The 14996-nt window shown below is 50.1% G+C and overlaps 1 protein-coding gene across 1 annotated transcript; it reads left to right on the plus strand.

The window, feature by feature from the left end:
- Positions 1-2942: 2942 nt before the first annotated feature.
- Positions 2943-14095, plus strand: LOC147727210 (uncharacterized). Its single transcript, XM_086963073.1, has 2 exons — positions 2943-3315; positions 13470-14095. The coding sequence occupies exons 1-2, from the start codon at positions 2943-2945 to the stop codon at positions 14093-14095; spliced, it is 999 nt and encodes a 332-aa protein (XP_086819199.1).
- The last annotated feature ends 901 nt before the right edge of the window (positions 14096-14996 follow it).

Below are 14996 nucleotides of genomic sequence, written 5' to 3' on the forward strand. Positions count from 1 at the left end.
ACAGGTTCTTTACACCTCAAGACTTTTGAAGATGAATTCTAAGTGTGACCAGGCTTCAACTGATGTGACTTGTGTCCTTCCACTATTAGTTGTTGCGACCTGATTCCCTTATGTCCTCTATCTATGTTATATATTAATCCTTTGTACGTCCGGTATTGGCGCCTATCTTCTTTTTCCTGTTCTTTGTGCGCTGCTTCAGACGGGGCGCGCAAAGAATGGTTAAAGAATGTGTAAAGATATTTTATGTGTAAGTTAGTGTCTCACATTGCTCTAGACGTTGTTACACACTATTATAATAATGTATATATTTTAATATATTAAAAATAATACAATTCTAAATTTAACCTCTTCCATGCATCGGGCGGTGGACGTGTGCGTCGGATTGCTGGGGGCCGTCCAATCTGCGCACCTGTGGAATTTTCTCGCACCGCGGGAAATGTGCGCCGCGGCGAAGCGGTTACATTACCATTAATGCAGTAATATTTTTTATTTTATTCTACATATAAAATAATTATCTAAAATGAATTTACCTTAACATGTAACATATTTTCACAATTTTTTTTAAGTTTAAAAATTGTTTGGCTTTTCCCTATATTTTACTGTAGGAAGATCTCGGTCACTCTTGTATTATTCACATTTTTCTTCCACCAGCAACACCTCACAGGGTGGGTCAGTGGGCTGCCCACTTTACTCATTAACTCCCCTTATTTTGAGTGACTGGATAAAGCCTGTGCATATTGTTCACATCCAGCTAAAAAAAAGAAAAAAATTCAGTTACAAAAGTTGATTTAACAGACCAGTGGATGAAGTCTGCTGGCCAAAAGCCCTCTCTATGATCAATATTATGCATGCTTTTTTTTGGAAAAATAGTAGTCTGACGAGACAGCAAATCTGTCTCTAAGGCAGCCCTAAACATAATATACAACAACATTTCATAGTGATTGCAGTAAACCTAATGATTGTTGGAAAGCCAGTTCTTCAGGCTTCAATGATTAGTCTTGCATATCCAAAGCATGTATCCATATATCATTTCAAATGAAGCTAGTGAATGTTTTAAAATAGGAGATAGCCTTGCTCAAAGCGCCTCTTTAAAGGCATTTTAACTTTTAAGCATGTTGAGAAGGAGGAATGTGAATATCTACACAAAAGAGTCTTAAAAAACACCCCACATGCCTTCATGCAGCCACATTCCATAGCAGCCATGGACCTCGGTGCCTCTCAGAAGCTGTTGTAGTTCCATGCTTACCCTCAAAAGGGAAGAAGAGTCCTAGAAATACGTAAAAAAAACTCAAGGACAGGATAATTTATTATTCTAACTCCAATATTTGAGTATATGGGGAAAGTGTAATTTCGGGTGAGTTGCAGTAGCTTTGGCATGTAGGCAGAGTAAAAATACGGGCTTGTCAGTGCACATGCGTGAATGCTTTCACATCCACTGTGCGGGGCATGGGAAGACACTGGCTGCTTCAAAATATGAAACCTCGCGCCATCAGGCTTCCTCCAGATTATAATCCTCGGGGGGAGCAGAGCGAAGCAGTCTCCCCCCGCGGATTTTCGCCCGGTGGGACAGACCCGGAGCGATGACGCGTTAGTGCAGGGCAGCGCGCGCGAGGCTCAGTGCGTAGGCGTTAGTCAGGGAGCGCCATTTTAGGCTCCGTTGGTGAGGCAGGAGCGTTTTTCGGCGAGGCTGGACATCTTGCCCGGTGAATTGAAGGCATTTTAGCGACCATTACTGGGCGGCCATGGTTACACAGGAGGCACTGCAGGAGGCGCTCCGCGTCATAGCGGCAGCCGGGAGGAGTGACCTGCTGGCGGCCGGCAACGGTGGTGCAGCTGACTCTCCTTCGCCACACAGACCCCCGAGGAGACAGGCGGCGAATGGCGTCAAGAGAGCCATTGATGCTTGCAGGCAGACTGCGGCTACGATGAAGGGCCCGAGGAGAGCGCGTTCGGCCAGAGAGGCACGGCAGACAGCGGGGCACGCCCGGCAAGCAGCTTTGTGGAGGGGACAGTCTTCCCGCTCGTTATCCTCCGCGATGCTACGTGGGTCTGGCTGTGTGGTCAGGCTGCCGGGTGAGTTGGCTACTCCCCCACTTGGGAGGGAGGGTTTAGACGTGGGTGGGCTTGACCTAGGCCCACAGTGCGTGGCGGTGGGCAGGGGCAGACAGGCCAGAGCAGCTCAAGTCAGGCAGCCCCGCCCCAGGGCAGTGCCTGTATTTACAGTGCCACAATGTTTTGAGGGCCGCAAAGCAACAGCTGGCCCCAATTGTATGCCCCCCCACACTGCCTTAGTTACCCAGCCGCCCCAGCCCCATCCCCAGCCGCTGGTGGATTATTCGAGCGGCAGCGATGAGGAGGCTGCAGGGGGCGCCTGCACACATATGAATGTACCACGCGCCTCGGCCAGGCTCAGGGAACAGGACTTTGAGGATGCAGGGGATGTTTTTGGCCTTCCAGATAACCCCCCTGAGGACCTTTCTGAGTTTTTTCCTCCAGGGCAGGAAGGTTTCCAGTCACAGGAGGATGGGGAGGTTTCTCAGATTAGAGAGGCGGTTTTGGCAGAGCAAGGCCAAGACGATTTTATACAGTACATGTACGACAATGGGCTGGAGCACACCAGATTTAATAGAGAATATATTTTTCCAGAGGCGCGCCAGGCACCATTAGTTTTTGCGCCAGATGAGATAGAGTTGGGCCCCAGTTTATCAGGGCAGTGGGTGTGGGTAGAGCATGCCTCCACTGCTGAAGCACAGCGGAAACAAAGGGACGTAAGGAAGCCCAGCAGCAAGGTACTTCTAGTAGACGGGGCAGATAGGGTGTAAGGTGGCTCTGGAGCGGAGCAATGTCAGACCACGAATACGGCAGGCAGTAGGAGAGCGAAAGGTAGGGAATTTGCGAAGGACAGAGCGGCCACTGACCAAGGTGGTTTTAATGTGGAATTTATGGCGGATCCACAACAGGCGGACAGGTTTTTGGAGCGAGAGCCTGTTTTTAATTGGGACACTTACGATGGGGGGGTGGGAGATGGTGAGCGTCCGGGAGGAAGCAGCCAAATCTTCGCTCCACAAGGCACAGGGGCGAGGATAGCGACATTTCCACAGCACTTAGAGGAGCGGAATGTTAGTAAACAACTGAGAAGTCTGCAACAGGGACAATCAGCTGCAGCAGTGGGCTCAGGGAGGGGGGCTGGGACAACAAGCTCTGTTCAATCATTACAGGTTCAAGATGAAGATGCGGACTCTGGAGTACAGAAGAAGAATCTCGAGCGGATCTCTCAAGAAGAGCTGAGACGACGTGAGGAACAGCTTCCAAAGGGTAAGCCGCGTTGGTGGGGGGCATGGGATGTCTCTTCACAGGTTAGGGGTGAAAAGGTTCAGGACAAGGAACATCAAGTACACAGTAAAGTGGCGCCCGCACAGGCAAGTGGGCAGGTTGGTAAGTCAGCCCACAACATTAAACAATCAAACTCGGAAGATAGTTCACTTGTGCCAGGTAGGTTGCCATACATGGGCGTGTCAATGCCGCTAGGCACTCATCTGTCTCACAAGACAAAACAAAAGATATGGCAACATGACTACGTAGATGTTTTCCGTTTACTGCACAGAGATGTCCAATCTAGAGAAGGGTCCAAGGAGGAGGAAATGGAATTGGCAAGACGCCCCAGGGTGCCGAGAAATACAGACAATTGGTCGTCGGCATTTTTAATTTTCTCCAGCATTTATTGTGAAAAATATCCGGAAAGGGCAGTTTCACTTTTTAAGTATATGGATGTGGTACGCAAGGCCCACATGCATTTTGGTGGTTTCTCCTAACTAAATTACGACGAGGAGTTCAGGGCCAGGATGAGCATGAACCCTTCAAAACCTTGGGGTGCCATAGACACAGAATTATGGTTGCAGTGGATGTCATCCTCCCAGCTTACGGAAACCACTCACACAGCTAGTTGCTTGCCGGTGGCGTACCGGCCCTTTCCAGGGCGCGCCGCCCAGGGAGGGGCGGGGCTCGTTACAAGGGGGCATCCAAGCGGATTGGGCTCCTGCTGGAACTACAACAGGGGGTATTGCAACCGGCCATATTGTAGATTCAAACACGAATGTTCCCAGTGCGGAGGCAGACATATGCTATTTCAATGCCTTACACCTGCATCACAGACACAACCGAGCATACCCCCCAACCACAAATCCAGGCAGCCAGGGGCAGGGGAGCTCCACTCCCTCCTAGACCAAAAGGCTTTTACCCCAATTAAATGGGAATTGCTCATCCCTTGGTTGGACAGGTACCCGAATAGCGAGGCGGCTGCCAAACTTTATTGGGGGTTTAAGGAGGGATTTCAAATTGGTTACCAGGGCCCCAGATACAGGCGTTGGGCAGAGAATTTGAGGTCTGCTAAAGATTTCCCGGAGGTGGTGGGCAGGAAACTGAGTGAGGAAGTTGGCTTAGGCAGAATAGCGGGGCCTTTTGAGGAGATGCCGTTTGTTCATTTCATGGTGTCGCCGCTAGGGGTAATTCCCAAAAAAGCTGCAGGCGAATTCCGCATGATACAGCACCTTTCGTGGCCGGAGGGTAGCTCTATTAATGACTTTATTGCTGACGAGGACTCAGCAGTCTCGTACACTACAGTGGATGAGGCTCTAAAAATGGTACGAAGTTTAGGGGAACAGGCCGAGCTCGCCAAATGCGACATTCAATCTGCTTTTCGATTGATACCGATACACCCCATAGACTTTGAGCTTTTGGGCATGCAGCTGAATGGATATTTTTATTTTGACAAGGTTTTACCGATGGGATGTGCAGTTTCCTGTGCCCTTTTTGAATTGTTTAGTTCATTTCTACAGTGGGTTTTTCAGCAAGAGTGTAGGGTAGGCAAGGTGTGCCATTACCTTGATGACTTTTTATTTATGGGACTGGCGAAGTCCGGACATTGTGAGAGGGCTTTACAAGTTTTTCAGCATATGGCAGAAGCATTTGGGGTGCCTTTGGCACGAGACAAAACAGAGGGCCCCAGCACTCAGATTACTTTTCTTGGAATAGAGATCAATACGGTGGAAATGGGGGCTCCTCTTCCTAGGAAGAAGTTAGAGGAAATTAGGTCATGTATTCAAGAGGCCCTTCAGGTAGACAAATTACAACTCAGGCAAGTCCAAAGACTATTAGGCTACCTGAACTTTGCGTGCAGAGTAGTGAGGGCAGGAAGGACTTTCTGCAGGTTGTTGGGCATGGCCATGTCGGGAGCAACTCTGCCACATCATAGAATCAGGCTCACCAAAAACATAAAGGAGGATTTAAGGATTTGGTTGTTATTTTTAGTGGATTTCAATGGAGTGCCACTATTGTTCATCGAAGAAAGTATGAAGTGGCAGGTGCAAATGTACTCAAATGCGTCAAGTTTACATGGATTTGGCATTTTTTGGGATGGGCGCTGGTGCGCTGAGCGGTGGCCAGAAGAATGGATTTCCCAAGGTCGCAGTATAGCGTTTTTGGAGCTTTTTCCCCTTTTAGTTGCTTTGCAGGTATGGGGCCAAGAGCTTAGCAACAGAACAATCCTTTTTCATGTAGACAACATGTCAGTCGTTCACTTAATAAACAGGCAGAAAGCCAAGGACAGGAGGGTGCTAGGCCTTTTGAGGGCGTTCATGCTGTTAAGTCTGCGTCTGAACATTGTTTTTCGCGCAGCACATATTGCAGGTATCAATAACTCAATTGCTGATGCGCTCTCTCGTTCCCAGTGGGACAGATTTCGCGAGCTGGCCCCGGGAGCAGCAGTCAAGAAATCATCGGTGCCTCTCAGCGTCTGGGCTCTAGGGGACTGAGGATACTACAGCTGGTGGAGAATTCAATAGCGTCATCCACACAACGAAGTTACATGCTGGCATGGCATGAATTTCTAAGTTATGTTGACACTTATAACCTTGTACAAAGAGAAGAGATGTATATCCCCCTTATACTTGATTTTGTTTTAACTTTAATTGACAGGGGTTTGACACATAACACTATAGCTGGTAAGCTAGCGGGGATTTCCTTCTACGGACAATTGTATTGGGGTCGGGATCCAAATAACCATGTATTGGTGAAGAGAGTTTTTTTTTTTTTAAAACTTTATTGACAGGTAGGAATAATAATCAAACTGTATCATACAGGCATACGTTTGTGGTTACATTTTGTACAGTTACTTTTCGTAAGTGGCAGGAATCATGGCAGTAGGAAATGCTGTGACGTATTAAACCCTGGAAGATTCATAGATGCATTACATGTGTTCCAATCGTACGTACTGTAATCCGGTGCCGTTCCCCCCTTTGAGTACTATTCAATCGTAACATTGCTTTTATATTATAGAAATAATCAACATCCCTTTCCCCCCAAACATGTGTCATCATTACCAGTGTGCTTCCACCCACTTTCTCAACCAGCAAGTTCCTTAGTGTGTTCAACGTTACATAGCCAGGTCAGTGCAAGAAACAATGTACTGAAGTACCGCTGAGGTGAGTACCACCTTTCTGTTTCGTTAGCCCACCTACTCGTGGTGGGTAGTTCCGGTGCGCCCCACTTCTGCGCTATATCTCGCTTGGCCACGGTCATGGCCAAAGTTGCCCAAATTAGTTCGTACCTACCCAGGTCATTGGGGTCCCAGATGTTCAAGAGGCACTTGCGCGGTTCAGGCAGTACAGAAATTTTAAGGGCCTGGGAGATCGTGCGCATTATTTGCCTCCAGAATTCCCGTATCTGTGGGCATTCCCATAGTGTATGAAGTAATGTTCCCTCCTCCCCGCATCCCCTCAAGCAAAATGGATGTGGCGCTCTCTGTATTTTATGAAGTAGTGTCCTGGTGTAGTAGATGCGGTGCAAAATTTTAAGTTGCACCAGTCTGAACTTACTCGAGATGCCAACCTCTCTTGGGGAGGCCAGCGCCTCATTCCATTCAAATTCATCCGCCTCACCTATATCCCCCTCCCACTTGTCTTTGAGCTTCAGTGTGGGGTCTTTGAGATTATTGATTAGTTTTTTATACGTGAGTGAGGTCGCGCTTTGGATCATGAATTCTGTTAGTAATCTATCTTCTAATGGAGAGGATTCCGGCAGAGGAGTACCTGCAGGAATCGCCCTGAGTAATGCGTGTCTAATTTGCACATACCTGAATGTTTCTGTGGGACCGAGGTTGTATTGCTGCTGTAGGTGTGGAAATGGTATTACTGTGTCATCGTCCCAGAGGTCCCCCACCGTAGTGATTCCTATGGAGTCCCACCGCTCAAATCCCTTACAGCTTCTGAGGTTTCCCAACGCCTTCGTGTCCCACAATGATGTCATTTTGGTGATTCTACCTGCCCATCCCAGTCTGGCCTGCGCCATGTGCCATAGGGCCGCCGTGTGTCTTGTCGGACCGATTAGACTCTTGAGTTGCGATTTATTGTAAAGCACTGACAGCATACAGTCCGTTCCGAGCTGTGACCAGTCTGCCCTATAGGCCGGGTCTTCTCTCGGGGGCGTGGATCCAAGAATTTACTATTTTGAGCTGGGCCGCCCAGTAATACAGCTGAATGTTAGGGAGTGCTATTCCCCCTTCATACCAGCTTCTGACCAACTTGTCGTACGCTATACGAGCCGGGCCAGTATCCCAGAGCAAGGTAGAGACCAGCGCTACGATCTGCTTGAAGTATCGCGGCGGCACTAGGTGCGGGGTATTTTCTAGGACATAGAGGAGCCTTGGGAGTGCCATCATTTTGTATAGCGCTGCCCTGCCCAGTAGGGTCAGGGGCAGGGCCGCCCAATGCTTAACGTCCGCCCGTAGGCGATCGATAGGCGGTTTTAAGTTATAAGTAAAAAAATTTGCCTCCTCACTCGTGATGACAATACCTAGGTATTTGAATGAGACAGTTGTTGCAATCAGAGGACAGTCATCCTGCAACCTCGGTGCCGGGCCTTTTAGCGTATACATGACAGATTTTGACCAGTTTAGGGTGTAGCCCGACGAGTGCCCGTGGGTGTTACAGAGTTCTAGCAGGGCGGGGACCCCGTCGTCAGGTGCAGTCATGTAGATGAGCATGTCGTCGGCGTATAGTGAGACTTTGTCCTCCCATCCTTCCTCCCATTTAATGCCCGCAAATAAGGGTGTGGTCCTGATCTGAATAGCCAGGGGCTCCAGCACTAGCGCAAAGAGTAAGGGTGACAAGGGGCAACCCTGTCTAGTCCCCCTGCCTAATCGGAACCTCGGTGATATGTGGCCATTAGCCACTACTTGTGCGACTGGCTTCGTATAGAGCAGTCGTATCCATGCGATATATTTCGGCCCAAATCCCATACGTTCGAGTACCATGAAGAGATATTCCCATTCTACGAGGTCGAACGCCATTTTTGCGTCGAGGGAGAGAATCACAGCCCGCTCTGAGAGGAGGTGCGCACGGGCCATCACACCATGCACTCTCCGTAGATTCAGCGCTGTACTCCGGTGAGGCATAAAGCCTGACTGGTCGGGGTGGATCAGAGTACTGAGGTGTGGCATCAAGCGGGTGGCCAGAAGCTTAGCCAATATCTTGGCCTCAATATTAAGCAATGATATCGGGCGATACGAGGTACATTCAGTTGGGGGTTTCCCTGGTTTGGGTATCGTCACAATCGTGGCCGTGCGTTGATCCAGTGGCAATTCTGCTTTTTCCCTGCTTTCCAAATACATGGCCAGCAGTGGGGCACTGAGTTCCGGAGCCATGGATTTGTACCATTCCACGGGTATCCCATTCGGACCCAGTGCTTTTCCAGACTGTAATGCCTGGATTGCTAGCTGAATTTCCTCTGCCGTCGGGTCTACTTCTAGGGCTTCCATATCCTCCTGCGTGATGCAGGGGACGGTTATGTCCGCTAGCGTCGCTGCCGCCATTTGCTGTGTGACTACCCTGTCTGGGGTGTATATTCTTTGATAGTGCTGCGCCAGGGCGCAAACTATGTCTTCTGGGTGCGTCAAGGTCCGTCCGTCCTCCGTGCGCAGTCTCTGAATACCTTTCATTCCACTTCCCCTCTTATCCAACCACGCCAGCATTTTACCCGCTTTGTCCCCCACATCGTATATTCTGTGTGTTGTGTTTGCGATGTACCCCTTCTCTGTCGTTTTAAGGTGAGCCTGGTATTGCTGTTGCCGAATCGTGAGGGTGTGTGTCGTGGACGGGGAGGGGTTTGTCATGTGTGCAGTGTTGGCTTTGTTGAGTGCCAGTTCTAATACTGTGAGTTCCTTCCGGGAGTCCCGCTTGTGCCCCGTTATGGCTGCAATGGCCGCCCCCCCGGAGGACTGTTTTGTATGCTTCCCACAAGATTGACGGGGACGCCACCGTCCCTGTGTTTTCAGCAAAATACTGCGTCGTGACCAATTTAAGTTTCTTCCGAATCTTCGGGAGTTTTAAAAAATTGGGGTAAATTGGGTAGATCCTAGCACCTTTTTTTTCCCCGGTGGTAAGAGATAGAGCAATCGGAGAGTGGTCCGAGATGCCCCTGGGCAGGATGTCTACTGCATCCACCATTCCCAGTCCCAACCCCAGGGCTAGAAAGTAGTCTATACGGGACAAACTATTATGCACAGCTGAGTAGTAGGTGTATTGACTATCCTCGGTATGCAGATGCCGCCAGATGTCTACAAGGCCCAGGGCTTCTACAAAATCTGAGAGTGATGCAGTTCCTCGTGGTCGGGTCCTAGAGGGAAAGGTGTCCATAAGTGGATCCATGATGGCATTGAAGTACCCCCCGATAATCGTATCCCCTTCAGGGAGGTTAAGAAGAAATTTGCCTAGTGCAGGTAGGGCCACGGATTGTAACGCTGGGGGAATGTATACTGACACTATATTGAGAGATCAGCCCTCCCACTGGCCATGTAGTGCAGCAAAGCGGCCTTGGTCATCCGCCTCACGATGTGTTATGATAAAGGGAGATGTTTTTTTTACCAGTATTCCTGTCCCCCTGGAGCCGGTAGTGAATTCTGCATGGATCGCCATTGTGTAGCCGCGCCTATCAAGTGCCTTGCAGGTGGACCCCGCGAGATGGGCTTCCTGTAGGAGGACCAGATCTGGGCTTTGTCGCTTTATGGCTTGCAGTACCAAGCCTCTTTTTATTTTGTCTCCCAGGCCTCTGACATTCCAGGTTAGCATGCGTAGTGGGGGAACCCCCATCGTCGTCACAGGGGAGCCCTCAGCGGGCAAGTCATGAAGCGGCCTGGCCATTGAGTTGATGTGAGAATGTCACATGTAGTGTGCCCGCAGGACAGGCACAAGTATTGCTTCGCGCCACACTATGTAGGAAGCTGGCGATATTCGGGGTGGTAGAAAAGTGTGCATGCTGAGCGATGACAACGAACAATAACATGAATTCTAACAAAAAACTAACAGTCCCATCCCCCCTCCCTGCTACCCTGCTCCACGGACAGACCCCCACCCGTTTCCCCAACTTTGCAGAGTGCTTTAGTCCTTCCCCAACCATCTTACTTGCTCGCGGGGTTGGTGAGTCTCTTACGGGCACTGCCTGTGCCCACCCTACTCAGCTACGCCAGGTCCAAGGCTCTCCGCGCTACACTCAGTCCCATATGAGTACAGTCCGGCTTCAGACCGGAGCCAATTGTCCAGAGTCCAGCGGGTCTCTTTCAAGATCCGATTCCGTTTCTTCCGCTCCTTCTTGACGGGGCGATTGGGAGGTCTGGTTGTTCATCGACTCACCGGCACGTTGTGTCGGCCGGTCCCGCTGTGAGCGATGTCGCCGTCCCGCTGGCCTCCAGCCCTCCAGCCATTCCTGCGCCTCCTCCGGCGTGTCAAAAAACCATGTCTTTCCCTCGGCCACAATCCGCAATTTAGCTGGAAATAGCATGGAGTATGGCAATTCTCTGTCTCGTAGTGCCTTTTTCACCTCCGTGAACGATTTACGACGCCTGGCCACCTCCGCTGTGTAGTCCGGGAAGAAAGCTAAGGTTGCATTTTGGATCTTCACCGGCGGTGAGGTTCGCGCCGCCTGTAGGATCGCGTCCCTGTCTCTGAAATTGAAAAGCCTTGCCAGCACAGGTCTCGGTGCTGCGCCTGTCTTGGGTGGACCTCCCGGAACTCTATGCGCCCTCTCTACCGAAAAGAAGTGGGACAGGTCTTTGGGCTGCAGTTTGTTCTTTATGAGATCTTCCACGTAGAGGTCCATGGCCCCTTTTCCCTCCGTTTCCGGAATTCCAAGGATGCGCACGTTGTTGCGCCGCGAGCGCCCTTCTTGGTCGTCCAGCTTGTCCTGCAGGAGCTTGGTGACTTTCTGCATGCGCTCCATGGCCACTTGCAGGTCCGATGTGTCTTCCACAAGAGATTTTGTGACCACCTTCACCTGCGACACCCTTTCCGCCATTTTGTGAAAGTCCGCTCGCAACAACGAGACCTCAGAGGAGATGGCACCCACTGTTGTTTTAACCTCTGAGAGTGTTCTCATAATGTCTTCCAACGTGATTTTTTTGGTTCCTTCTGCGTCTTGGGCATTACCCGTGGAGTTGCGCCCTGTACTGTGTGGCTGACCTTGCTGTCCATAGGCAAATTTGTCCAATTTGGCCTGTGTGGACCCGCTCCTAGTTCCTTTGCCCGCCATGGATCTGGGGCTCGTGGAATCCGTAGTCTTGCCCTACTGAGTCGCGATCAGCGCTCCGACCTGTTCCGCAGTTTCTAGTTACCAACCAGGGAGCAGTAGGCTGGCACGCGTTAGTTGGAGTATCACCTTCCCTTCCTTTATGGGCCTCACCAGCCGTGATAGTGCTGCCGGATAGTGCCAGCGGTCGCTGCGCGTGCTCCAGTGCGCTTCACTGTGGGTCGCGTCTTGTGGTCTGCGTTCTTGCCCCTCGATAAACCTTGCTCGAGCAGGGACAGTCTCAGCGGCCCCCAGTTGGGGTCTCTTGGGCAGGGCCTCCTCTCGTCTGTACACCGGATGGCAGAGGGTCTGGTTCTTGGCGGTCGCACCCCCTCCTATGGGCCAGGCAGGCTGCAAGCTCTCCCGCCTGGTGTATAGGATCTGTGTCCCCCCCCGCGCCAGGCTGATGCGTCTGGGTTAATATGTGGGCCCCGAGCCTCCTCCGTGGGTCCCTGCGTGGTTCCTCTACGCGCCGTTGTCCCCCGGGGGCACCAATGTTTTCTACCGCTGATCGGGGCTCGTAGTTGCTTTCACTTCGACCCTGCGGGCAGATGAGGCGCGAAGGTCGCCGCAGCCGTCTCGTGCAATACGCCAGGTCCCCCGGGGGAGGGGGGGGGAAGGTGGGGATTCGGCGCCGCGTGGCGAGCTCCAGTTCGTGTCTGCTCTCCCACGGTATGCGTGTTATTGCCAGCCCTGCACAGGTGGCGTGCCGATGCCTGTGTGAATTCCGTAGGGTAATGCCACTAGTTGATAGCCCCAGGTAGTTTTGCGTTTTGTCGGGCGGGAGCCGGGATGCGTCCACCCACCCAGGCCGGCTCGATCTCACTTCCGCCGGGGCCTGCGCACCACGCAAGGCCGGCGCTGTCTTCCCGCTGGTAGGCCCAGAGTCGGTCGCGCGGAGTTCGGCAGGCTCCGGTCTTCTGATTCACTTGAGAGTCGGACCGGTGACACCGCTTCGTGTCCGGACCCGATCGCCGCCGCTTCAGGTGAGCAGGATAGCGGATGAATGTGTCGGATTTAGGAAAAGGCCACAGTGCCCTCAGGAGCTCTCACGCTAGGCTGCCTCCATGCTTGGCTGCTAGCCACGCCCCCCGGTGAAGAGAGTTTTGAAGGGATTGCAGAGGGTGAAGGCGTCAAGCCCACACACAAGAGCGCCAATAACATTTGATTTGCTCCAGCATATGTTAGGGTACTTACACAAATCTTGTTACAACGTTCATGAAATTAGGCTTTTTAGATTGGTAATGATATGGCTCTTTTTTGGAGCATTTAGAGTTTCTGAACTTTTAGGTTTAAAGAATGATTACGGCTTATGCGGCAGGGATGTGTGCTTGGAAGGTGATACTTTGAAAATATGGTTATGCAAATCAAAGACAGATCAATTGGGGCAAGGGGTGTGGATACACCTAAATGTGACTCACATACAAGGTTGTTGTCCAGTACAAGAGTGGAGGGATTTTCAGTCTTTTACAGGTGTTCTGGGTGGGCCAATCTTTGTGCATGAGGCAGGTGTTAAGCTTTCGAGTCACCAGCTGCTGGTAGTCATGAGAAGAACACTTTTATTGTTAGGCTTAAATCCAATGCATTATGCAACACATTCCTTTCATATAGGAGCAGCGTCTGAAGCAGCTTGTTTGGGTTTGGGTTGGAATGCGATCAAAAGGATAGGAAGGTGGAGTTCTAACTGCTGTGCACGCTATGTGAAAAAAAAAAAAAAATAATAATAATAATAAAAAAAAAAAAAGAGCAACACATATGCTGTAGAAGACGCATGGACAGTAGTCCAAGTTAGAAGTTGTTAAGCATCAAGTTGTATGTTTGAGTTTTTCTTATTGGGTCTGTTTTCTTTCATCTAGGTGACATTCGGGGTTTGAATCCGGCCAAAAAACAAATCTGGATTGTGGGACACTCATTTGTGAAGTGGGCAGTGATCTTTGCGGATCATCAAATCTATGGAAGGAACCTGGGTATCCCCAGTGCTGGACATGAACTTTACTGGTGCGGTAAAGGGGGCATGCGTTGGGAGAACTTGTTTCCTCTATTGGCTAAGATCAGGTATGACAGAGGTGGTCCCGATATGCTCATTCTCCATCTAGGGGAAAATGACCTAGTGGCTTTATCGGGGCTAAGTATAATCAAAGCCATGCAATTAGATTTATCTGTGGTTTCTAACAACTGGCTAGGGACCAGTCTAGTATGGACTGAGTTTGTGTTTAGGCAGCAATGGAAGAATGCAAGGAGTCAGGCTGCCATGGAAAGAGCCAGAAAAAAGGTAAACAGGGCTATGAAGATTTTCTGTGTGGGTTTGGGGATCCAGACAATTGCACATGACAGCATCACTGGAAAGGACGGCCATCTGTTTAGGGAAGACGGCGTCCACTTAACGCAGTTGGGGATGGCGTATTACATACTGGAGATCAGAGACATGCTATCAAAAAGTTTGAAAGTTGATCTGTGGGTGTCTGCTAGAAGGGAGGAGTAAAAAAAAAAAAAAACAGCAAGGGCAAAGCAAGCTGACATGGGTAACAACAAACTATGATAAGAATGGTTTTGGTTTGTTTCGGTGGGGTCAGGAAAAATCCATGGTTTTTCCTGTGTGACGGAATAGGGGGAGGTCAAGATTTAGAGCGGACTTGACCGTCCTTCAGGAGAGAGGGTGGTGGGAGGTACAAGATGGGGGAAAAGGAAAGAAAGAGGGAAAGTGAAAAGATTTTGAAACATGGTGGTGAATTCAACGAAAAGTAAGTTATATTGGTTTTGGAACAATGCAGTTATAAACAAACAAGTGCAAAAGAAATGTTATGGTTTTGGTATATTATGCAAATTCATTGGTTTGAAGAAAAGTGAAAATTACAACTGTTTAAAGGTTTATGGATATTATAAATTGCCTGATCTATAGAATAAAAAGTGGCCTTTTATGCTATCCAGTGGTGTTGTCTCATTGTGTAGGGTCTGGATTATTTCGGGCGATGTAATCCTCGGGGGGAGCAGAGCGAAGCAGTCTCCCCCCGCGGATTTTCACCCGGTGGGACAGACCCGGAGCGATGACGCGTTAGTGCAGGGCAGCGCGCGCGAGGCTCAGTGCGTAGGCGTTAGTCAGGGAGCGCCATTTTAGGCTCCGTTGGTGAGGCAGGAGGGTTTTTCGGCGAGGCCTGCCCACCCACCCCTGTTCACAAGATGTTAAATAATATTTGTATACTGTTAACAAATTTACTTGTGAACATTAGATATGTCAAACACGAATTATGCCACATTAGGTCAGGCAATTGTTGTGTATCCTATTAGCTGAGATTGGCGGAATAGGGGGAGGTCAAGATTTAGAGCGGACTTGACCATCCTTCAGGAGAGAGGGTGGTGGTAGGTACAAGATGGGGGAAAAGGAA

The sequence above is a fragment of the Lissotriton vulgaris genome, chromosome 3_1 (genome assembly GCF_964263255.1).
Source record: "Lissotriton vulgaris chromosome 3_1, aLisVul1.2, whole genome shotgun sequence".
Classification (NCBI taxonomy): domain Eukaryota; kingdom Metazoa; phylum Chordata; class Amphibia; order Caudata; family Salamandridae; genus Lissotriton; species Lissotriton vulgaris.

What these genes read in the sequence shown, in the direction of transcription:
- LOC147727210 (XM_086963073.1), top strand. Translation starts at nt 2,943, where the DNA reads ATGGCGGATCCACAACAGGCGGACAGGTTTTTGGAGCGAGAGCCTGTT. An exon ending in TGAGGAACAGCTTCCAAAGG is followed by an intron (nt 3,316 to 13,469) that starts GTAAGCCGCGTT and finishes TCTTTCATCTAG; the next exon opens with GTGACATTCGGGGTTTGAAT.